Here is a 23668-nt window from a genome sequence, read left to right as displayed (position 1 = left end):
ATAAAATAGGGTTCTTAGTAACTCTGTTTTTGATCAAAAATAGCATGAAAGCTATCCCACCATGGTAAAATGAACCCATTCAGGATAGTCCTACTCTGTTTAATATTAAAAACTTTACCATGTATCAAAGCCTCAAACTTCTGTGTGTGAATCAGACATGAGATCTAACGTGATAGAAGATTACAATCCGGGGAAGATGGGAAACATTCATATAGACGGCCGGAGGAGATGTAGTCAGTGAAGAACTCTGGCTAAATATGTTTGTAGAATCGTAGTTGAAGATGTCGTCGTCGTCCTCCTCATGAAGTAGTTATTTCTCATGTCACGTGTAATGAATATCTCCTGCAGTATTGCTAATGCCGATTCCAGTGTCGGTAAATGAGATGAGAATTAGCTTTATGGAAGATGAGTCTATGAGAAACTTGTTCAGCTACAGACTCCAAGGAAGAAACTGCTTGTTGTATGTGGCCTAAAATATATAGGTTTTATTACTAGATGTAAAGCAGGAAACTAAATACTGTAAAATAATATATCTCCTCATATGTTTCCCCTTATTATCTCCAGTAATTGTATTATTACACAATATCAGATCCTCTCAGTGAAGATCTTCTATTTAAGAGAATTTTCCTTATGGACCCATCAAAGACAGATATGGATAGAGACAAGATGGCGGAGAGGATATTACACCTCACCCTAGAGATCCTCTTCCGTCTTACTGGAGAGGTGAGAGATTCCAATGACCTCACATTACGTCATTCTTATCTATGGGAATAACAGATGAACAGAACTGGAGAGGTGAGGACTCTGGAAATGTCTGTAGTGAGATTTATTTATATGTCTTTCCATAACCAGGATTACATAGTAGTGAAGAAGACCTCTAGTGAGCGCTGTCAGGTCCATGTGTCTGAGGGATGGGAAAGACCCCTGAGCTCAATCACAGGACCTCCATCTCACCCCTTCATACATGAGGACATCAATGACCAGAAGATCCTAGAACTCACCTACAAGATGATTGAGCTGCTGACTGGAGAGGTGACACTGCTGGGACATTATACTGTAACGCTATGAAAGGATCGGGGGGATGACGGTATCATTGTGTGTGTCAGGTTCCTATAAGATGTCAGGATGTCGCTGTCTATTTCTCCATGGAGGAGTGGGAGTATTTAGAAGGACACAAAGATTTGTACAAAGACGTCATGATGGAGGTTCCCCATCCCCTCACATCACCAGGTAATAGACAGGACTAAATACACACGGCCCATAATTATCTGTATGTAAAGAATAAATTCAGTCCCTGTATGTGTTTCTTCCAGATCTATCCAGTAACAGGACAACACCAGAGAGATGTCCCCGTCCTCTTCTTCCACAGGACTGTAAACAAGAAGATCCCAATGTTCCTCAGGATCATCAGGTAGATGGAGAGAAGGTGTCATGAGATCTCCCCTATGATGTGTAGACGGCTGTGAAGGTCTTGTGTTCAGTCTTGTTTTATCCACCAGTTTTATATGTTTTCTACTTGTGTAATGAGAACAGTGGAGATGGCAGGATTAGAGCTGATCATAGATGTGACTTCTCATCTGTTTGTGACTTTTACAATATTTGTTTCAGGGTGAAGATCTCACCCATATTAATACTATAGAGGCATATGTAAGGGGTTATGAGCGGTGTAAAGAGGAGATTCCTACATATGACTACCCAGGTGAGTAGTAACCACTAAATGCAGAGAAGTCACAGATTCTTCTCAGTCACCGGCTGTGGCTGCTTTATCGGTGGTGTAGTCCGGCCTTATCACAATCGTGTGATCGCCATTTTGCCTCTAGACCACAACATTCTCTTCCACCCAAAACTGTTCAAATGATTTTGGGCATTGAAACCCTTTTCCATAGAACTTACAACCAGGAGGATCCACCTACCCCCTGTGATTAGGAGACGCTACCTGCCCAGATCTGTAAACCACAAAGCCAGAAAATCACTTGAAAAAAATATTATGATGGGACTGTAAGAGAAAGCGGAGGGTAATGATGCTGTTGGCTTCCTAGAACCCTGATATCTTATTGGATGAATCTACCTTCTCTCCCTTCTGTGCTGCTGAATGTGCTCATATGGTCCCTACAAGACCAGGTCCAGTCTTTCTGGCCAAACTTCACTTTTATGATCGACAACATTTAATGTGCAGTGAGGCCAAGTGTGAATTTCTGTACAATAACAACAGAGTTTCCCTTTATCCCGACTTACCAATTTCTTTTAAAACCAACTAACTTCAAACAGGATTGTGATAAACTAAGCAAAAAAAAACATTACACCTGTGCCATGATATATCTCTAAGCTAAATTTAAGATGCCTCATCTCTGCAGTATTATAAAAAGTTCCCTTTGAACGTCTAATATTTCTTCTTGAAATTCATCTGATAGAAAATATTGTCCCTTACGATAGTTTAGATTGCCAAGAGCCACCGAGCCCCAAACTGTAATTACCCCAGAGAGGTTTCACCACTAGTTACTCACTACTTACTGATGAAGACTGTTGAGTTTGATCATTTCAGTAGATGTGTTATGGTCTGTACTCACAGTTTTGACTATAGTAGTTAGTGCCCAAAATACTCTGATTTAACCCCTTCCTGCAGCCTGTTTTGTGTTCCTATCTGAGCCCATTTTTCAAATCTGACATGTGTCACTTTATGTGGTGATAACTTTGGAATTCTTCACAAAGGATAATAGGAAACAAATGGACCTTACAAATTATATTCCATCTTCTCTTGAATCTGACAATACCCTATATACGGTTATACACTACTGTCTGGGCACATGGCAGGTTAAGAAAGGCAGGAGCGCCATTTAGCTATTTGAATGCAGATTTTGCTGGGATAGTGTGCAGACACAATGTATTGGGGACACTATTCGTTGTCACCTGGCAGCTCAAAAGATTGCTACCACAAACAGGCTTGGCACTATCTACTCCATTTTCCAGATCCCAGGGTTTGCCTTGCTCATCATCCTTTAACCCCTCTACATGGATTTGGACTTAGACAGAGACCCCCCTAAGCTTGGGCCACAGTGTAACCTAATGTTCTGTGGTGTGAGCTGGCAAGAAGAATAGTCAGATAGCCAGGTCAGAACCAGGAGGTCAGAGAAAATATAAAATCACACAAGAGTAGTCCGTAAACGGGCCGAGGTCACAACAGGAAACAAATACACAAGCCGGGAGCTGAGCACAGAGGACTGAACCAGAGGAGAACAAGGCTGGATCTGGCAGCTTCCGGCAATATGCTTCCAGCTTTAGTAGGGTGCGGTGCTTTCCAGTTGGCTGAAACAAGGAGCAGATTACTCCAGCTGGACAGCACACACACCCATACTGCCAGACTGGATGGTGCTACTGGTCCCAGGCACCCTAATCTTAGTGGCTGGACAGAGCCTGCGCCGCCCAGAGCTTCTGGTTCTGACGTCTCCTCCATCACCAGCGCCGCCTGCAGGATGAATAAGGCGGCTCCTGGTGAGAGAAGCAGACGTCGCAGGAGCAGATCCCAGAGGAGATGGGACCCACCATTTGCAGAAGCCCTAATGTGACCAAATTGCAGAAAACCAGAGCAGTAGAAATCCCCATAAAGTGACACCATTTTGGAAATTATAACCCTCAGTGAAATAATCTATAGGAGTAGTGACTATTTTGACTCCACAGGCACTTTCCGGAAATTAGCACGCAGTGGATGTTGGAGAGTGAAAATTACAAATATATAATTTCATTACCCAACACATTGTGCCCAGATTGTGCTCCAGGAGACACACACCATCAATTAATTGGGTTCTTCTCACTATAGTAATGCCGAATACATGGAGGCTAAATGTGGTTTGAGGACACTGCAAGGCTCAGAAGTAAGGGGGAGATTTGACTTTGGGAGAGTGGATATTGCTGGATTGGTTTATGGAAGCCATGTTGCTTTTCAAAAGCCTTTGAGCCACTAATAATGTGGAAACCTCTGGTTTTCCATTGACAGATGATGGACCTGAGTGGGGACTTGTTTTTTGTGAGATGAGTAGAAGTTTTTATTAATATTATTTTTGCCTACATAACATTGTTTGGTGGCTTTTTATTCCACATTTGGGAGGCAGAATTAACAGTTGAACACTACGCTCCACTGGTTCATGCTATGAGGTTTTCTATTAGACTGTGAACTGTTATTGTCTTGGTGAATAATGATGGCTAACATAGGGCAAAATTAAAAAAAATCACAGAAAAAGATACAGCCTTACCAACACCAAATCATATAACAAATGCACTAGCAGGATGCAGCAGACCCCCATGATAAAGGGGGGGGGGGCAACGCAGGTGCAAAATACTGGTGGAGCAACCACTCACAAACCTACAAATTCATGCAGGGGGTGGTTGCCTAGTATTAAAGATGCACACAGAAGAAGCTTGCATAGGACGCCACTCACAGGTAGGTTTGATGCACAGTGTCTGGCTTAGGATAGTGATGATGCCCATACTATTACATCAGGAAGGCTGCCCAGCGCTATATAAGTGCACCCCACATGGACAGACACCCCAGTACACCCAACCAACACTAAAATGCTAATGCATTTGTTATCTGATTTGGTGTTGGTAAGGCTGATTTTTTCTGTGATATGTTTTCTTGGTAGATAATGATACTTTTACATAAAGTACATTTTTACGTAGAGTTTAATTAGAAATATTCAACAATATAAATTTTAAGGATATGTTATTCATAAATAATAATTGGTTTTATTCTTGACAGATGACTGCACCAGGAGATCAGAGGGACAGCTGACATCTTCAGTTTTTAAAACAGATGATCTTGAGATCACACAAGATACAATTGAAGTGAATGTCATTACTCCAGATTTACCATCATCCCTTCACAGCAAAGATTTGTCATCTGATCCTTTGAAACAGGTCCTGTCTTCTGATTCATTACCGACTAATAAGGAAAATCAAAGTCACAAAATAAGCATTAAAAAACAAACTGCTCCTAAAACAAAGAAGCCATTTTCATGTTCAGAATATGGAAATAGTTTTTCCCTTGAAACTTCTTTTCTTAAACATCAAAGCATTCACACAGCAGAGAATAGATTTTTTTGTTTCAAGTGTGGGAAATTTTTTAACCAGAAATCAAATCTGGTTAATCACCAGAGAAGTCACACAGAGGAGAAGCCATTTTCTTGTTCAGAAAGTGGAAAATGTTTTACAGACAAATCAAGTTTAATCAAATATCAGAGAACTCACACAGGGGAGAAGCCTTTTTGCTGTTCAGAATGTGGGAAATGTTTTAGCCAGAAATCAGATTTGGTTAATCACCAGAGGACTCACACAGGGGAGAAGCCTTTTTCCTGTTCGGAATGTGGAAAATGTTTTAGCCAGAAATCAGGTTTGGTTAAGCACAAGAGAACTCACACAGGGGAGAAGCCCTTTTCCTGTTCAGAATGTGGAAAATGTTTTAGCCGGAAAACATATTTGGTTATACACCAGAGAATTCACACATGGGAGAAGCCTTTTTCCTGTTTAGAATGTGGAAAATGTTTTAGCCGGAAAACATATTTGGTTAAGCACAACAGAACTCACACAGGGGAAAAGCCTTTTTCCTGTTCAGAATGTGGAAAATGTTTTAGCCGGAAATCAGTTTTGGTTAAGCACAACAGAACTCACACAGGGGAGAAGCCTTTTTCCTGTTCAGAATGTGGGAAATGTTTTATCCAGAAATCAGATTTGGTTAATCACCGGAGAACTCACACAGGGGAGAAGCCTTTTTCCTGTTCAGAATGTGGGAAATGCTTTAAAGATAAATCAGATTTGGTTAAGCACCAGAGAACTCACACAGACGAGAAGCCATTTTCATGTTCTTAATGTGGGAAATGTTTTACACGGAAATCAACTCTTAACAAACTTCATAGAAATCACACAGGGGAGAAGCCTTTTACATTTTTAACCGAAAATTGTATCTTCATAAAGGGGTTGTCCACTACTAGGACAACTCCTTCTAATTCCTCATGTTTGGCCTTGTTAAAATAAAAACACTCATACGCACTTACTGTTCTGGCGCCATTCCATTGGTGTCACAACTTGCGTTTCCGTAAGGCTGTTACATCACACAATCCTGCTGCCAATCAACGCCACCTTCAGATGTATTGTACATCAACAGGAAGGACATGGCCTGGACATAGCACCAAGAGAATGCACACACTGAACGCACTCTCTTCAGACCGTGTTCTTGGGGGAATTATAAGCAATTTACACCCTCAAACATGACTTTCGATATGGGAAAGAAAGACCAGATCAGAGGTTAATCTGAGGTCCTCCACCTCTGTCAGCATGTCTGGTATGCAGCGTTTCTTATGGAAGGTCTTATCTTCCTGCTCTGGAGCTATTACTGCCTCACCTCAGCGTTCACCTCAGCGTGGAAAAAGAAGCAGTCTTAACCATCATGATGTCAGACAGCTCCAGCCTGTAAGTCCTGCGCCAACTTCTCTCTTAATGTAGGCCCCACAAGAAAACAGCTCCACAAATCTCCCTCTACTCTCACCGAAGCCCACAGATTGAGCAGTGCTTGCTTCACAGGGACATTTACCCCCCAGCCACAGGTTATTCTGATATGGGGAACAACATAACTTATTTCATAGAATGGTAGAATTGGAAGGGACCTCCTGGGTCATCTGGTCCAACCCCCTGCTCAAAGCCGGATACTCTAAATCATCTCAGACAGATGTCTGTTCAGCCTCTGTTTGAAGACGTCCATTGAAGGAGAACTCACCACCTCTTGTGGCAGCCTGTTCCACTCATTGATCACCCTAACTGTCAAAAAGTTTTTTCTAATATCTAATCTGTGTCTCCTCCCATTCAGTTTCATCCCATTGCTTCTAGTCTTTCCTTGTGCAAATGAGAATAAAGATGATCCTTCTACAATGTGACAGCCCTTGAGATATTTGTAGACAGCTATTAAGTCTCCTCTCAGTCTTCTTTTTTACAAGCTAAACATTCCCAAATCATGTTGACGCGCCCCTGGGCCTGAGTCGTGCGGCATCGCGCGCACGGGGGCTTACCCGGAGCCGGATCAGATAGGGGTAGTAGTCTCGTGGCGGTGACCCGGTCCGTGCCCAGGGAGTCAAACTGAGTGGCAGTATTTAGCAGTAGATGTTAGAATGTTCGACTACGCCACCCGTGGATTGCGGTTATGAAACCGCCGCTGCAGGGCAGACCGCTGAGGCTGGTGTTGTTTGTGCAGCTGAAGATGGGATGACTCCCCACGGGAGGAGTATTGCCTCAGGGCAGCTATTGTAGAGTTGATGATGGGGGTGATGGTGCGGATGTCCCAGTACTGGTGGTGCAGGTGCGACGACGAAACACGGAGTCTGGTAGTGCAGTTTCAAAAGCTTTACTCACAGTTCTTTATCAGATCCTTGTGCACAGTAGGACCACCCGAGCCGTGCTGCGTCCACCAGGTCAGGGACTCGGCCAACTCCCAGGCGATTCCAGAGCGTGGTCCAGAGCTCCCATCTCTTCCTTCCTACTGGCCGTCCTCACCAGGGACCCACCTATGTCCGGCTTCCTCGGGCCTTATGGGGCAAAACCTCTCTCTGGCTTTCCTGACCCTATGTGGCGTGCCTTCCTGGTGGATGTGGCAAGGGGTCGTGCCAAAGCTTGACCACGACCTCCGGTTCCTGGCTAAGGATGATTGACCTCCACCAGTTTGGGATCCGGTACCCTTCTCTGCCAACCCTTCACCCGTTTTAGTTCACTCGTGGGATCTCAGGGTTCCCTCTATGCTTGCGTCTCTGGGCCTTTCTTCGTGTTTCTCCTCTTCCTCCTCTCTCCTCTCTGCTTCAGGCCTAGCTCTGGAGCTGGGCCCAGACGGAGCCACAGCTCCCCCTCAGCCCTCTCTGGCTGAACTCCTCTCTCCACTCCTCCAGGCTGAACAGACCCTGTCCTAAGATGGTGCCCACCATATATACTCCCTCTATGTGTGAGCCCAGGTGACTAGCACCCAATGAGCTCCTAGCTTTACCCAGACTATTCCCCCTATCTGCCCCTACACTACTGGGATGTTCCACCCCCCTCCCACTCCAGCCAGGGACAGACGCTGTCGTACCTGCACATATACTGGTGGGAGTACCGTAGTTCTGTCCCCCGGAAATGGGATGTATGTAGTGCATGCAGCCTACTGAGCTCAGTCCCACACTCCATCCTTACCCGGGAGTGGAATACCACACCTCTGGCTTGAGGTGTAATACCCCTGTAGCAGCCGAATCCTCAGGGTGCTACATTCCCCCCTGGTAAATCACAGCACGTCCTCGGGCTGTAAAAGAGCAAAAACATAAAACATACAAGCTTTTTTAAAGTGCACTACATATAAAATATATAAACAGTAACCTTCAATCATCCCTTTATGGGAGGTACTTCTCTTTTAAAATGTTACGGACACATCATAAAATAATATTAACTCTTTCATCATAATAAAACTTTTCATATAAAACATTTTTGACCTCTGGCCACTTGTGCAAATTGTGACCAGGTAAGTGACACAGTCTCTGGTAGAAAAAAAAACATTTTCCAATAAAACTGGTAGGGGGCACTTTAGGAAGCGCAACTATTTACAAGGGATATGGCCGCTCTCAGTCCTCGGCCAGTGGGGAAAAAGGGATGGCTGCTCACAGTCCTCAGCCTGTGGGGAGATGGGACACACTGGAACAGTTCACTGGTCCCAACGGGGACTATAATGGTAACAGTTATTGTACCTTCACGGGTAACTATTTACAGTGCTCCTACTGTACATCAGTGGCGACGTCCTCCAGCTCCTTCCTCCGTGTACCCTTCAGACCCGTCCGGGTCCTCTTGCTCCTCCTGACACCTCAGCTCTTTCTCTGTCAGTCGGTGTACATGAAGGGCATAGGGTCCTTTGGCACATTGGTGCCGGGTGAAGGTGACCTCATCACCCAGGTAAAGGTCACGACCTCTGTGTCCCTCCGGTAGGTGGGACTCGACATCTCTTCTGGTCACGAAGACGTCGCCGGGGGTGGGATGATCTCTGATGAAGCCCCAACCGTGCTGCAGTTGGAATTTGATTACAGTCCCGGTGGCACGGGGACCGTGGGCTGCACGGGGGTTCCTTCGGGTCCGGCTCTTTTGTTCTGCACTCTTTACTTGCAGCCGCTCCTCGCGGACCCGTCTCTCCGTTCTCGCTCAAAGACTTCCAACTGCTGGCGGCAGCACTCCGCACGCTCAGTTGCAGCCGCCCGGGTCTCTTGAGTGAACCCGATGAGGTCTCCTCCTGCGGGGTCCCACTCAAACTGCGCCTCCTCTAACGAGAGCGGGGTCATCTTGACGGGCGCCGGAACCGGGATTAGGGGCTCATCCAGGGGTCTTTCTTTCCGGAGTCGGGGATGGTAGTACTCCGGTGGCCACGCAAAGGGCTGCCCATCCGGGCAAGTGTGCTGGGCAAACAAGTCTTCACCCAGGTGCGGCACAGTGGAAGTTGAGGGCGCGGTGGTGGCAGCGGCGCCCGGGATCACTAGGCCTTGCGACCAGGCTTGGGGTACCCTGAAGGTAAAGGGCACCGTGAAGACGGCGGCGCCCGGGGGCGCTCGGCCTTGCGACCAGGCCGGTGGCGTCTCCTGCTTGGCCGCGCTCAGGGTTGAGGCGCGTGACGTCACAGGGGGCGTGGTCGCGGCTCCTGCTTGGGGCCTAGTCTGGAGCGGTAGCGGTGCGGCAACGGGCACGATCAGTGGGACTTCGGGCTCTGCGACGGGGAGCGGGGGTAGGCTTACGGTGCCTGGGCTCGGGGTAGTAACGTCCCCTTTACTTGCCTCCGTCTCTTCAGCTCCCTCTGCGGCGTCGTCTCCGGCCTCCGTCCCTTCTGCATCCTCTTCAGGGGCAGGCGTGCTCCTCGTTGCGGGTGGTGTGCTCCGCTGGCGGGTTCCAGCCTGCTGGGCCATCTCCCTGCTCCACTCCATCAGCGTTTCTCGCTGCACCTGGGCCATCCTCCGTGCGAGGCCCTCCAGCGCGGTCTGTGCACGCTCCCGGTCTCGGGGGAGCTGTGCCAGGATCTCCACCAGGTCTTGTGGGGTGGTGGCTTGCATCAGGCTCCTGACCACAGGGTCGGTGCTGCCTGCCTCTCCCTCCATCTCCGGCTCCTCCAGACTCCTCCAAGCTGCTCCCATCTTCTCTCTTTTGTTCCCTATCCGCCCCCATTGAGGGTGGTCCCGGGGCAACTTGGTGACAGTCAGTTCCAAGGGCAGCCCCCTCACGCTGATGGACATCTCTATCATTGCAGTCTCTGCTGGTGGGGGCGGTTTCCGCTTTTGGCGCCATTCTTGGACCTGGCCCACGATGGGAGGTGGTCTTTTGCCATCCTCTGGCACGCCCATAATGGAGTCCGCTCTGTCAGGGCGGGAAATCGTCTCAGATGGCGGGAATCGTCTCCTTATGGCGGGAAACTCCGTGGATGGCGGGAAAAGGCTGCAGATGGCGGGCAAACGGCGGGAAGCGATCCGAGATGGCGTCCGATGGCGGGGACCCTCCGGAATTGGCGGGAGACTCCTTTTTACGGTAAATGTGAACTTTTCTTCAGGCACGCAGTACCCGTCGGTTGCGGGCACGTAATCCTGCCGACTACGCCAATGTTGACGCGCCCCTGGGCCTGAGTCGTGCGGCATCGCGTGCACGGGGGCTTACCCGGAGACGGATCAGATAGGGGTAGTAGTCTCGTGGCGGTGACCCGGTCCGTGCCCAGGGAGTCAAACTGAGTGGCAGTATTTAGCAGTAGATGTTAGAATGTTCGACTACGCCACCCGTGGATTGCGGTTATGAAACCGCCGCTGCAGGGCAGACCGCTGAGGCTGGTGTTGTTTGTGCAGCTGAAGATGGGATGACTCCCCACGGGAGGAGTATTGCCTCAGGGCAGCTATTGTAGAGTTGATGATGGGGGTGATGGTGCGGATGTCCCAGTACTGGTGGTGCAGGTGCGACGACGAAACACGGAGTCTGGTAGTGCAGTTTCAAAAGCTTTACTCACAGTTCTTTATCAGATCCTTGTGCACAGTAGGACCACCCGAGCCGTGCTGCGTCCACCAGGTCAGGGACTCGGCCAACTCCCAGGCGATTCCAGAGCGTGGTCCAGAGCTCCCCTCTCTTCCTTCCTACTGGCCGTCCTCACCAGGGACCCACCTATGTCCGGCTTCCTCGGGCCTTATGGGGCAAAACCTCTCTCTGGCTTTCCTGACCCTATGTGGCGTGCCTTCCTGGTGGATGTGGCAAGGGGTCGTGCCAAAGCTTGACCACGACCTCCGGTTCCTGGCTAAGGATGATTGACCTCCACCAGTTTGGGATCCGGTACCCTTCTCTGCCAACCCTTCACCCGTTTTAGTTCACTCGTGGGATCTCAGGGTTCCCTCTATGCTTGCGTCTCTGGGCCTTTCTTCGTGTTTCTCCTCTTCCTCCTCTCTCCTCTCTGCTTCAGGCCTAGCTCTGGAGCTGGGCCCAGACGGAGCCACAGCTCCCCCTCAGCCCTCTCTGGCTGAGCTCCTCTCTCCACTCCTCCAGGCTGAACAGACCCTGTCCTAAGATGGTGCCCACCATATATACTCCCTCTATGTGTGAGCCCAGGTGACTAGCACCCAATGAGCTCCTAGCTTTACCCAGACTACTCCCCCTATCTGCCCCTACACTACTGGGATGTTCCACCCCCCTCCCACTCCAGCCAGGGACAGACGCTGTCGTACCTGCACATATACTGGTGGGAGTACCGTAGTTCTGTCCCCCGGAAATGGGATGTATGTAGTGCATGCAGCCTACTGAGCTCAGTCCCACACTCCATCCTTACCCGGGAGTGGAATACCACACCTCTGGCTTGAGGTGTAATACCCCTGTAGCAGCCGAATCCTCAGGGTGCTACACTATAACCGTTCCTCATAGGACATGGTTTGCAGACCGGTCACCATTCTGGTCGCTCTTCTCTGAACTTGCTCCAGTTTGTCAATGTCTTTTTTAAAATATGGTACCCAAAACTGAACACAGTATTCCAGATGAGGTCTGACCAAAGAGGAGTAAAGTGCGATAATGACTTCACGTGATCTAGACTGTATGCTTCTGTTAATACATCCCAGAATTGTATTTGCCTTTTTTGCTGCTGCATCACACTGTTGACTCCTGTTCAGCCTATGATCTATTAGTATACCTAAGTCTTTTTCACATGTACTGTTGCTTAGCTCTATACCTCCCATTCTGTATATGCTTTTTTCATTTTTATTGCCAAGACGTAGTACTTTGCATTTTTATATCATTTGCATTTGTATATCAGATTGCGTCTATCCCTACTAAAGAAGATATGGAGCAATATATTCAGAGGCTGGAGACCACATACAATACTGAAATACGTCCCCTCGCTTCTATCCTGTCACAGCTTACTGACAAGTTACAGAGATTAGAGGATAATGTCGTCCAAGTTAGAGGCCATCATAATGCTCAGAAACTAACACTGGATCTTCACAGCCAGTAAATAAACCATCTGTTTAATATGGTTGATGATCAAGAAAATGGCAATAATATCTGGATAAGGGGTATACCTGAAAGCATCAATGCACAAGTGATTATGCCAACACTACGATCATTATTCAATAATATCCTTGGTGATCCTATTGATAAGGAGGTGGAGATTTATAAGGCGCACTGGGCAATAGGCAATCATGGCCCAGATCCTGAGCGTCCAAGGGACATTATCTGTCGTATACAATTTTTTCAATGTAAAAGAGGCCATTGTGAGGAAAGCAGAGGAGTTGGGTCCTGGTGATTTCAATGGAAAACGCATGTAAGTGCTCTCATACAGTACAGATGAAAAGTTTGGACACACCTTCTCATTTAAAGATTTTTCTACATTTTCATGACTATGAAAATTGTACATTCACACTGAAGGCATCAAAACTATGAATTAACACATATGGAATTATATACTTAACAAAAAATTGTGAAACAACTGAAAATATGTCTTATATTCTAGGTTCTTCAAAGTAGCCACCTTTTGCTTTGATGACTGCTTTGCATACTCTTGGCATTCTCTTGATGAGCTTCAAGATGTAGTCACCGGAAATGGTTTTCACTTCACAGGTGTGCCCTGTCAGGTTTAATAAGTGAAATTTCTTACCTTATAAATGGGGTTGGGACCATCAGTTGTGTTGTACAGAAGTCAGGTGGATACACAGCTGATAGTCCTACTGAATAGACTGTTAGCTGCTTTTTTCTTGCCATAATACAAATTCTAAGTAAAGAAAAACGAGTGGCCATCATTACTTTAAGAAATGAAGGTCAGTCAGTCCGAAAAATTAGGCAAACTTTGAAAGTGTCCCCAAGTGCAGTTGCAAAAACCATCAAGTGCTACAAAGAAACTGGCTCACATGAGAACCGCCCCAGGAACGGAAGACCAAGAGTCACCTCTGCTTCTGAGGATAAGTTTATCCAAGTCACCAGCCTCAGAAATCGCAGGTTAACAGCAGCTCAGATTAGAGACCAGGTCAATGCCACACAGAGTTCTAGCAGCAAACACATCTCTACAATTGTTAAGAGGAGACTTTGTGCAGCAGGCCTTCATGGTAAAATAGCTGCTAGGAAACCACTGCTAAGGACAGGCAACAAGCAGAAGAGACTTGTTTTGGTTAAAGAACACAAGGAATAGACATTAGACCAGTGGAAATCTGGGCTTTGGTCTGATGAGTCCAAATTTGAGATCTTTGGTTCCAACCACCTTGTTTTGGGCAACGCAGAAAAGGTGAACGGATGGACTCTACATGCTTGGTTCCCACCGTGAAGCATGGAGGAGGTGTGATGGTGTGGGGGTGCTTTGATGGTGACACTCTTGGAGATTTATTCAAAATTGAAGGCATACTGAACCAGCATGGCAACCGCAGCATCTTGCAGCGGCATGCTATTCCATCCGGTTTGTGTTTAGTTGGACCATCATTTATTTTTCAACAGGACAATGACCCCAAACACACCTCCAGGCTGTGTAAGGGCTATTAGACCAACAAGCAGAGTGATGGGGTGCTACGCCAGATGACCTGGCCTCCATAGTCACCAGACCTGAACCCAATCGAGATGGTTTGGGGTGAACTGGACCGCAGAGTGAAGGCAAAAGGGCCAACAAGTGCTAAGCATCTCTGGGAACTCCTTCAAGATTGTTGGAAGACCATTTCCGGTGACTACTTCTTGAAGCCCATCAAGAGAATGCCAAAAGTGTACAAAGCAGTCATCAAAGCAAAAGGTGGCTACTTTGAAGAACCTAGAATATAAGACATATTTTCAGTTGTTTCACACTTTTTTGTTAAGTATATAATTCCACATGTGTTAATTCATAGTTTTGATGCCTTCAGTGTGAATGTACAATTTTCATAGTCATGAAAATACAGAAAAATCTTTAAATGAGAAGGTGTATCCAAACTTTTGGTCTGTACTGTATCTATCCTGAATGACACTTGCTAAAAGAAGGGTATTGAAACCACTACTTGATGCCATCCGGAAAAATGGCCTGATGTACTCCTGGGGGTACCCATTCCACCTGTATATTTTCAAAGATCCAAGCAACATGAGACGTATTTGTGATGTCCTGGACATTCCCAGAATCCATATATCTGACTGGCCACCTGCTCCACCATTGCCACTGACAGTTCCAGCACTTCACAGAAGGTGTTCAATGGATCAGGAACTTGATGGTGATGCAGCCAGATGGGAAAGGAACCTGCTAATCATATGAGCTCCTGAAATGAATCTGGTCTTCCCTGATGAGAGACAGTTTGCAGATGCTTACTTATTTCTTTAAGCATATAATTAGATATATCTAAATAGAGCATTAGGTGCCACTCTTCCACTATATAGAATGTCTAAGTTCATATAAGATCTTAGACCGGCATATAATTTGAGTTCACATGATACTACTGTAATATCAGGCTGTATTACATTACTTGCTTTATATTCCATGGTTCCACCTAATAGGAATCCTAGAACTGAAAGTTTGACTTACGTCTGTAAAGACAACCCCCAGTTAGGGACTTGCATTGGGATCTGCTTGTTTCGCAATTTCCTACTGTTTTGATATATTCATAATCTATACTTCTTAGACACTGAGAGGTAGACGTTACTATCTACCGTCTATACTTCCTCTTTTAATCTTTCTCTCTTCCATTCCTCCTTTTTTTCATATAATATGGCACAACTCAAAACTTGCTCATTGAATGTCAGAGGACTTAATGTTCCAGAGAAAGGAGCTCAAGTGTTTTATCGTAGGCATAAACAGCACGTACATTTTCTCTTTCTTCAGGAGTCACACTTTAGAGGGGATCATATACTGTACCTCAGATTATTAATAGATATTATTCATCTTGGCGTCCCAGAAAAATGCAGTTTTGAAGTCTAAGGTGCTGAGTATAGGCCGCCACAGATCACTGATGCATACTATTGTAGAAACACTGTCTGACACGGAGAGGAGGTATGTGTTTGTTAAGATCTCCGTCTACTCCAAAATTTTGACTTTGGCAAACTTCTATCTCCCTAATTGTGACCAAATTAAGACATGTCGTCATTACTTAAACAAACTAAAATATTTTGCGGAGGACCTTATCATCATTGGAGGTGACTTTAATTTTGTCTTGGATCCTTCTTTAGACGCGTCCCAGGGCTGGTGTCACCAATCTTAAACACAAACAAAAGCTTTGCTAATTGTGCTTTGGTCTCAACTGGTCGATGTATGGAGGATACTACATCCAGACGTAAAGGATTATACCTATTGTTCTCCTTTACACAATATGCATAGCCATATAGTCTTTTTCTTAATTAGCCATCACTTGCCTACATGGCAACCTACATCTCGGGTAGGAACTACTGTATGGTCAGATCATGCTCCTGTGTATTGTAATCTGACTATGCCGGACTCCACCAAGGCTTCAGATGTTGGAACCTAAATGATAATCTGCTGAAAGACTCACTCTGTGTCTCAGACCTTCTTGAGACTATAGACTCCTTCAAATATATGAGCATGATGAAACTGCCTTACCATTTAAATGGGAAGCACTCACATGCGTCCTCAGAGGGATAATAACAAAACATAGACAAAAGCTAAAAAAAGGAGAGAACAGCTAAAGTCTCCCATTTGCTTGAGCGGATTGATCTCCTTGACAAACAATATAAATGATCTGCTTCCCTCCAGGTATATGCAGACCTGCTTAACGCTAGAAGGGAGCTAAAGTAGTTTTATGGATGGGTACTTGAAAATATTGTGTAATTTCAGGGCACCTACTTATGGAAGGAACCAAGTGGAAGCTTCCATTCTCGGTACTAGATATGGGGCCTCCTCGAGAAAATGACTTAAAATGTCCTACACTAAAGTTAATATATAAGGCGTGGGATAGGGGTAAAAATATTCTGGGGATTGGAAAGTACACAAACTATACCCCTTTATGGCACAACTATAACTTACCAGAGCTACATAAACTAAAAAATGTTAGTGAGTGGAAGGATAGGGGTATATGTTTGGTGTCACAACTCTTGAGGGATGGATTATTCAAGATGTTTGAACAAATAAAGGCAGATTTTAACCTTCCGCATAGAGTGTTTTATCAATATCTGCAAATACATCTTGCATATAGTACACAACTAGAATAAACGCCATACTGATTGACATCACTCAATATATACCATTACTACATCGTTAGATACAAAAGGTCTAATATCCCTTATTTATAGGCAGTTACTGGCCCTACATTTGGATAAATATCCTTTGATAGTTAAGACAAAATGGGAGGAAGATGAGGGTCCCTTATCTGAGGAGCAATGGGGGAAATACTGGATTTGACACCGAAACTTTCATTGTCGGAGTCACAAAGATTGTCCCGAATTCTTCTCATTCATAGGGTATATAGATCCCCAAGTATTTTATTTAAAATTGAAATACAAACGGATGAAACATGTCCTAGATGTGGTCAAAATGACGTCCACCTGATGCATATGACGTGGGAATGTGTAAATATTGGCGACTACTGGAAGGGGGTGATCGCTCTTGTACTATCTGTATTTGGGATACAACTTCAGTTGGAACCTAAAATCTGTATCCTAGGACTCCTGGGAGAAGACGTAGACCCAGACTCCCATATGGCAGTAGGTAGCTCAAGAATATTATTCCAAGCCAGAAAGTTGTTGGCACTACATTGGATAGACAATTCTCCCCTAACGATAACAGAACTAAACTCCAGGATAAATGACACTCTATGCTTGGAAAGTGGAGCTTATATAAAAAGGAACGCTCTCAAGAAATCTATACACATATGGGAGCAATGGTTAATTACCCCAGGTATTGCTTCAGAAATGCTATACTGGACCATTTGTACATATCCCTGCAGTTAACCAGGAATTTATATCCTTATACCTAAGGTGTCAGCAAATAATAATTGTCTCAGTCCACACAATTGCCCCTTCTTAGATATATTCTTTTTCTTTTGATGTCCCAATAGGGGAAAAAAAGCCGTCAGGAAGTATTCAGATATTTATGTACAAATGTAAAATTACTATTCCAAAACATTGTACTATAGAGCGATATTGGGATTTATATCATTGTAAACCGGTTCTTGTATTGTTTACTTCTTTTTTCTTTCTTTTTATTTTTTTTGTCACAAAGTTTATATGACAAAAACAAAATGTTGGTCTTTCTTTCTTTTGTTAAATAAAAATGATCTGATTGAAAAAAAGAAAGGAGCGAAGGTCTTTACTAGATCAAACATATACAAAATATCAAGATCGCATGCGAAGGTACTCGTATGAATTCACAGATAAATGTGGTCTCTCATTGACAAGGAAGTTACATCCACGGATGCAAAGGACATACGGCTCCGGCAAAAATAAGAGACCACTGAACAGTTTTCTATTGGAAAGCATGGAAAGACTGGTGGAAAGCATGGCAAGAGGAATGAAAGCTGTGATTAAAAATCATGGTTAGTCCACCAAATATTGATTTCACATTTAAAACATGAGTAATTTGAGGTCTGAAAACACTGTTTCTTTTTAATATTTTGACACTTTATCATTTGCTGCAAATAAATACAAAATTTTTAGCTTTGAATTTCGGAGACAAGTTGTCAGTAGTTTATAGACTAAAACAACAATGTACATTTTACTCCAAAATATACCTATAAAGAGAAAAATCAGAGAAACTGAAAATTTTGCAGTGGTCTCTTAATTTTTGCCAGAGCCGTATGTATCCAAAACAAAAGGAGCACGACTGCTATAAATTCCTAACCCCACTGACATAGCTGACGCATTTCATTGCTGTTATAGCTCACTTCATAATATTCATGGAAAATATATACATTTTCTTGAAACAATAATTGACAAATATATTTTGGACACTACCGTTCCTTCCTTACAGACCCCTGAGCAGGAGATACTAGACAAATCTTTCACTGAACAACAGATAGGGAATGATTTAATGGCCTGTCCTATCGGGAAGAGCCCTGGGCCAGATGGATTCAATAATAGATTTTATAACATGTTTGCACCTCTGTTATTACCATTAGTGTTCAATAATATCTCACAAGACTCCCCCTTTTGCCCCCCAATCACTTGAGGCTCACATAACAGTTTTATCAAAGCCTGGAAAAGAACTAAATGCCTGCCCTAATGTTCATCCAATTTCATTAATTAATATATACATGAAAATATTCTCTAATATAATTGCACCATGGCTCTCCCACTACCTACCCTCAATTGTTAGCAACGATCAGGTTGGCTTCGTTAAGGGTAGAGAAGTGCGTGATAATACCAATAAAACGTTGTTAGTTTCACGTGCAAAAAAACGGGATCCCAATGTGCCTTGTTTCTTTGGACGCTGAAAAAGTGTTTGACAGAATGCACTGGACTTTCTTGAAGAGCACCTTACGAAAAATTGGGTTAGGCTCTTTCTTGTTATCTAAAATTCTATCCTTCTACACTGACCCTAAAGCTATAGGGTAAACGGCCTTCTATCTGACACATTTTCTATTAAAAATGAGACAAAGCAAGAGTGTCCCTTATCACCTCTCCTATACACATTGGTGATGGAACATTTCGCGGTAGCATTACAAAAAAATCCAGATATTAGTGGAGTTGCTATAGGCTCACATCACTATAAACTAGCTCTATACGCAGATGACTTGTTGCTCTATTTTCAAACCCAATTATCTCATTTCCTTCTATACTAAAGGAATTCGAAGAATTTGGTCAAGTAAGCGATTTTATAGTCAACTGCTCTAAATCAGAAGCAATAACATAAGACAACAGCTAATTTTTAACTTTCCCTTTAAGTGGCAGAAAGACACACCTAAGTACCTCGGTACACAAATTCCAGGGAACATGGATGATCTGTATAGTTTAAATTATATCACTGTCCTTGAACAAACTCTTTAAAATGTAATGAATTATAACTCCAAACCCTTGTCCTGGTTTGGTTGTATTTATGTGATAAAATGGACATTTTGCCAAAACTTCTTTATATATTCCAGACCGTTCCTGTCTGCGTTCCTCAGACCTTTTTCTCCCATCTCGACAACGCTATTAGGTAGTATGGGGAACGTCGAGGTCTAGGATATGTTTTAAAATATTGTGATGTTCCAAAAATAAAGGTGGGTACTAGTATGCCCGTTCTAAAAAAAATTACCATCAATCTTTGATTCTTATGAGAGCAGTGGACTGGTTCACGTCTGTGGAACATAAGCAATGGGTGAAACTGGAAGAGGACCTCTATCCGTGGATACTCACATCTCTACCTTGGATTGACTAAATACATGTACAAACTAAACAATTATCAATACCCATTCAACACTTTTTGAAAACATGGGATCAAGTCTTAATCTCTTCATCTATATCACGTAGGTTGGGTCCATTAATGCCCTTGTTTGACAACCCAGATTTTCCCTCTGCTTCAGGTACGGACTCATTTCTAATCTGGGACTGATCTGATGGGGTTAGATTGAGACACGTTCTCATGGAATCAGGCTCTTTTCCTTCCTTTATAGAACTTCGTGGCTCCTTTCTAATTAGGAGTCTATCCTGCCTGGCTTATTTCCAGCTCAGGTCATTTATAAATTCTCACATGTTACTAGTATAAAAGATGAACTCACTCCTTTTGAACCCTTAATCACGCAAGTAGGTCCTTGTACTAAACTTCTATCTTGCATACACAAAGCAACACAAATGGACACCAGCAATGACCCTCTACCCTTTACTGGGGTTGGGAGAAGGAATTGGGTAGTCAAATTTCAGAGAAGGATAGGCAAAAAACATTCATAATGCCGGAAATGTCACTGCGGAGACGTCTCTATGTAGCATCTTCACTCCGGATATCACTGTACAGGAGCCGCACAGTTTACACTGTGCATCCACTGAGGCCCCTGATCATGTGACCCCTGACTCCTCCCCTCCTGTGACCTCATCACAGGTCCTGTGCGCACAGAGCAGCCATATATGTGGTGGCGGCTCTGCAGGTGGAGGTATGTGGAGATTCCTCATTACTGGGCGCAGGGGGGCATTAACCCCTTCAGCACGGAGACTCTTGGGGTCTGTGTGGTGTGAACAGTGATGTAACAGCTGTGGACTGAATGCGGCTTAGCTGGTTCCCGTCCACATTAGATACATTCAGACGACTACAGGATGAAGGACAGAAGCCCAGAGAAGTCCTCACACAACGCCATTATTCCTCTCCTAGTTCCAGCACAATAATGTAGATAGTAGTGATAACCGTCCACACATTCTCTTTATACCCTCCGGTACGATGGATTTGGCCTCAGTGTCCAGGAAGCTTCACGGTTCAGCAATGCCCCTCTGCCATCTCCCCTCCACCTGAACGTTTTACCCTTTCAGTGCCACAAAACTGAAAGTTCTTTCAGTCCCCATTGTGTTTTCTTAGGAAATGTGTGGAAACATTGGAGGGGTTAATGGCTGCGGGATTAGTGGGGTCTCCTATGTGCTCATTAATTCTCTGCCTTATTTACAGGAGGAGCAGCCGACATATCTGACATTACATCCCAGACACTGAATACAATATACTACAAATTCTCTGCTGCAGGTGATACATTGTGTAATGAAATGTTTTATTTAATGTGATTAAATCTATTTCTTGTGTTTGGCATATTTACATGGTGGACATTTATCAATGCCGCATCTGTGAAAACCCAGAGGTGTAAGCCAGGTTCTCGTTATGTGTTTCTCTAACGATTAAACTAGGAGACAGGAGTTGTGAAAGGGTCGGGGCCGAGAACAAACATCCATCTCATAAAACCATCAAACCACCATCTTGTGAGAAACAGATTCAGCTGCAGACTCCGAGGAAGAAACTTCTTGTTGTCTGTGGCCTAAAATAAATAGGTTTTATTACTAGATGTAAAGAAGAAAACTAAATACTGTAAAATAATGAATCTCCTCATATGTTTCCCTTATTGTCTCCAGTAATTGTATTATTACACAGGATTTTTATTATGTTACATCGGCTCATCATCTTCTCATTCAGGTCCCTACAATATCAGATCCTCTCAGTGAAGATCTTCTGTATAAGAGAATTTTCTTGATTTACCAATCAAGGATGGATATGGACAGAGACAAGATGGTGGAGAGGATATTACACCTCACCCTAGAGATCCTCTTCCGGCTTACTGGAGAGGTGAGAGATTCTGATGACGTCACATTACATCATTCTTATCTATGGGAATAACAGATGGACAGAACTGGAGAGGTGAGGACTCTGGAAATGTCTGTAGTGAGATTTATTAATGTGTCTCTCCATAACCAGGATTACACAGTAGTGAAGAAGACCTCTAGTGAGCGCTGTCAGGACCCTGTGTCTGAGGGATGGGGAAGACCCCTGAGCCCAATCACGGGGCCTCCACCTCATCCTCTGATATATGAGGGCATTAACGACCAGAAGATCCTAGAACTCGCCTACAAGATGATTGAGCTGCTGACTGGAGAGGTAACACTGCTGGGACATTATACAGTAACGCTATGGAGGGATCTGGGGGATGATGGTATCATTGTATGTGTCAGGTTCCTATAAGATGTCAGGATGTCGCCGTCTATTTCTCCATGGCGGATTGGGAGTATTTAGAAGGACACAAAGATCTGTACAAGGACGTCATGATGAAGGTTCCCCTGCCCCTCACATCACCAGGTAATAGACAGGACTAAATACACACGGCCTATAATTATCTGTATGTAAAGAATGAATTCAGTCCCTGTATGTGTTTCCTCCAGATCTATCCAGTAAGAGGACAACACCAGAGAGATGTCCCCGTCCTCTTCTTCTACTGGACTGTAAACAAGAAGATCCCAATGTTCCTCAGGATCATCAGGTAGATGGAGAGAAGGTGTCATGAGATCTCCCCTATGATGTGTAGACGGCTGTAAATGTCATGTCTTCAGTTCTGTTTTATCCATCATTATTATGTTTTATATTTGTGTAATGAGAATGGTGGAGATGGCAGGATTAGAGCTGATCATAGGTGTGACTTCTCCATCTGTCTGTGACTTTTACAATATTTGTTTCAGGGTGAAGATCTGACCCATATTAATACTACAGAGACATATGTGAGGGATGATGAGCGGTGTAAGAAGGAGATTCCTACATATGACTACCCAGGTGAGTAGTGACCACTAAATGTAGAGAAGTTACTGATTCATCTCAGTCACCGGCTGTGGCTGCTTTATCGGTGGTGTAGTCCGGCCGTATCACAATCATGCGATCACCATTTTACTTCTAGACCACAACATTCTCCTCCATCCAAAACTGTTTAAATGACTTTGGGCATTGAAAGCCCTTTTCTATAGAACTTACAACCGGAAGGATCCACCTACCCCTTGAGATTAGGAGATGCTGACTCTTACCTGCCCAGATCTGTAAACTACAAAGCCGAATGACAGCGTACATAGAATGTGCTGACGAGTTAGAAAATCACATGAAGAAAAATATTATGATGGGACTGTAAGAGAAAGCAGAGGGTAATGATGCTGTTGGCTTCCTAGAACCCTGATATCTTATTGGATGAATCTACCTTCTCTCCCTTCTGTGCTGCTGAATGTTCTCATATGGTCCCTACAAGACCAGGTCCAGTGTTTCTGGAAAAATTTCATTTTTATGATCGACAACATTAAATGTGCAGTGAGGACCAAGTGTGAATTTCTGTACAATAACAACAGAGACTCCCTTTATCCTGACTTTTAAATTTCTTTTAAAACCGTCTAACTTCAAGGAGGATTATAATAAACTACATAAAAAAGCATTACCCCTGTGCCTCTGTGATGCTGAGTCACTTTTCATGGCCAAGCCGTGAGACAGGATAGTCAAGGAGTCCTGTAACATCCCTGGCGGCGTGCTTGCATGGTTTACCACCTCCCACCATGCAAGACCGCAATCTTACCTATCAGTCCAGGCTGCACACTTTGCTCCAGTGCCTGCTGTTTGCATGTCTCTTGTCCAATTGCTTAGGGCGGCGGCGCTGTTGCTTTCTGATTCTTATAGTTGCAGTGTGCGCACTCCTAATGCGTCCCCAACCTATTGCTGTGAGTCACTGGATACTTAAACCCCCTTCACCCAGTAGGAGGTGCCTGAGCAACACTTTCATTCAGTGTGTTCTGTGCAACTGAGTTGCCAGGTCTTGTCCTG

The 23668-nt window shown here is 44.4% G+C and overlaps 1 protein-coding gene across 1 annotated transcript in view; it reads left to right on the top strand.

Annotated features, from left to right (window-relative positions):
• Positions 1-567: 567 nt before the first annotated feature.
• Positions 568-23668, top strand: part of LOC141191612 (uncharacterized) — a gene marked incomplete at its 5' end in the record, with an annotated part of 35854 nt that continues 12753 nt past the window's right edge. The window contains 6 exons of the mRNA XM_073661536.1: positions 568-723; positions 853-1032; positions 1107-1230; positions 1314-1411; positions 1609-1699; positions 4754-5813. Coding sequence (XP_073517637.1) covers positions 568-723; positions 853-1032; positions 1107-1230; positions 1314-1411; positions 1609-1699; positions 4754-5813 — 1709 coding nt within the window. The remainder of the gene's footprint in view (positions 724-852; positions 1033-1106; positions 1231-1313; positions 1412-1608; positions 1700-4753; positions 5814-23668) is intronic.

This window comes from Phyllobates terribilis, unplaced genomic scaffold, assembly GCF_046119375.1.
Source record: "Phyllobates terribilis strain yellow unplaced genomic scaffold, ASM4611937v1 Scaffold_49__1_contigs__length_9717188, whole genome shotgun sequence".
NCBI classification, from domain to species: Eukaryota; Metazoa; Chordata; class Amphibia; order Anura; family Dendrobatidae; genus Phyllobates; species Phyllobates terribilis.
The sequence above is the reverse complement of the archived record's forward strand: the minus strand, read 5'-3'. Positions and strand labels throughout refer to the sequence as shown.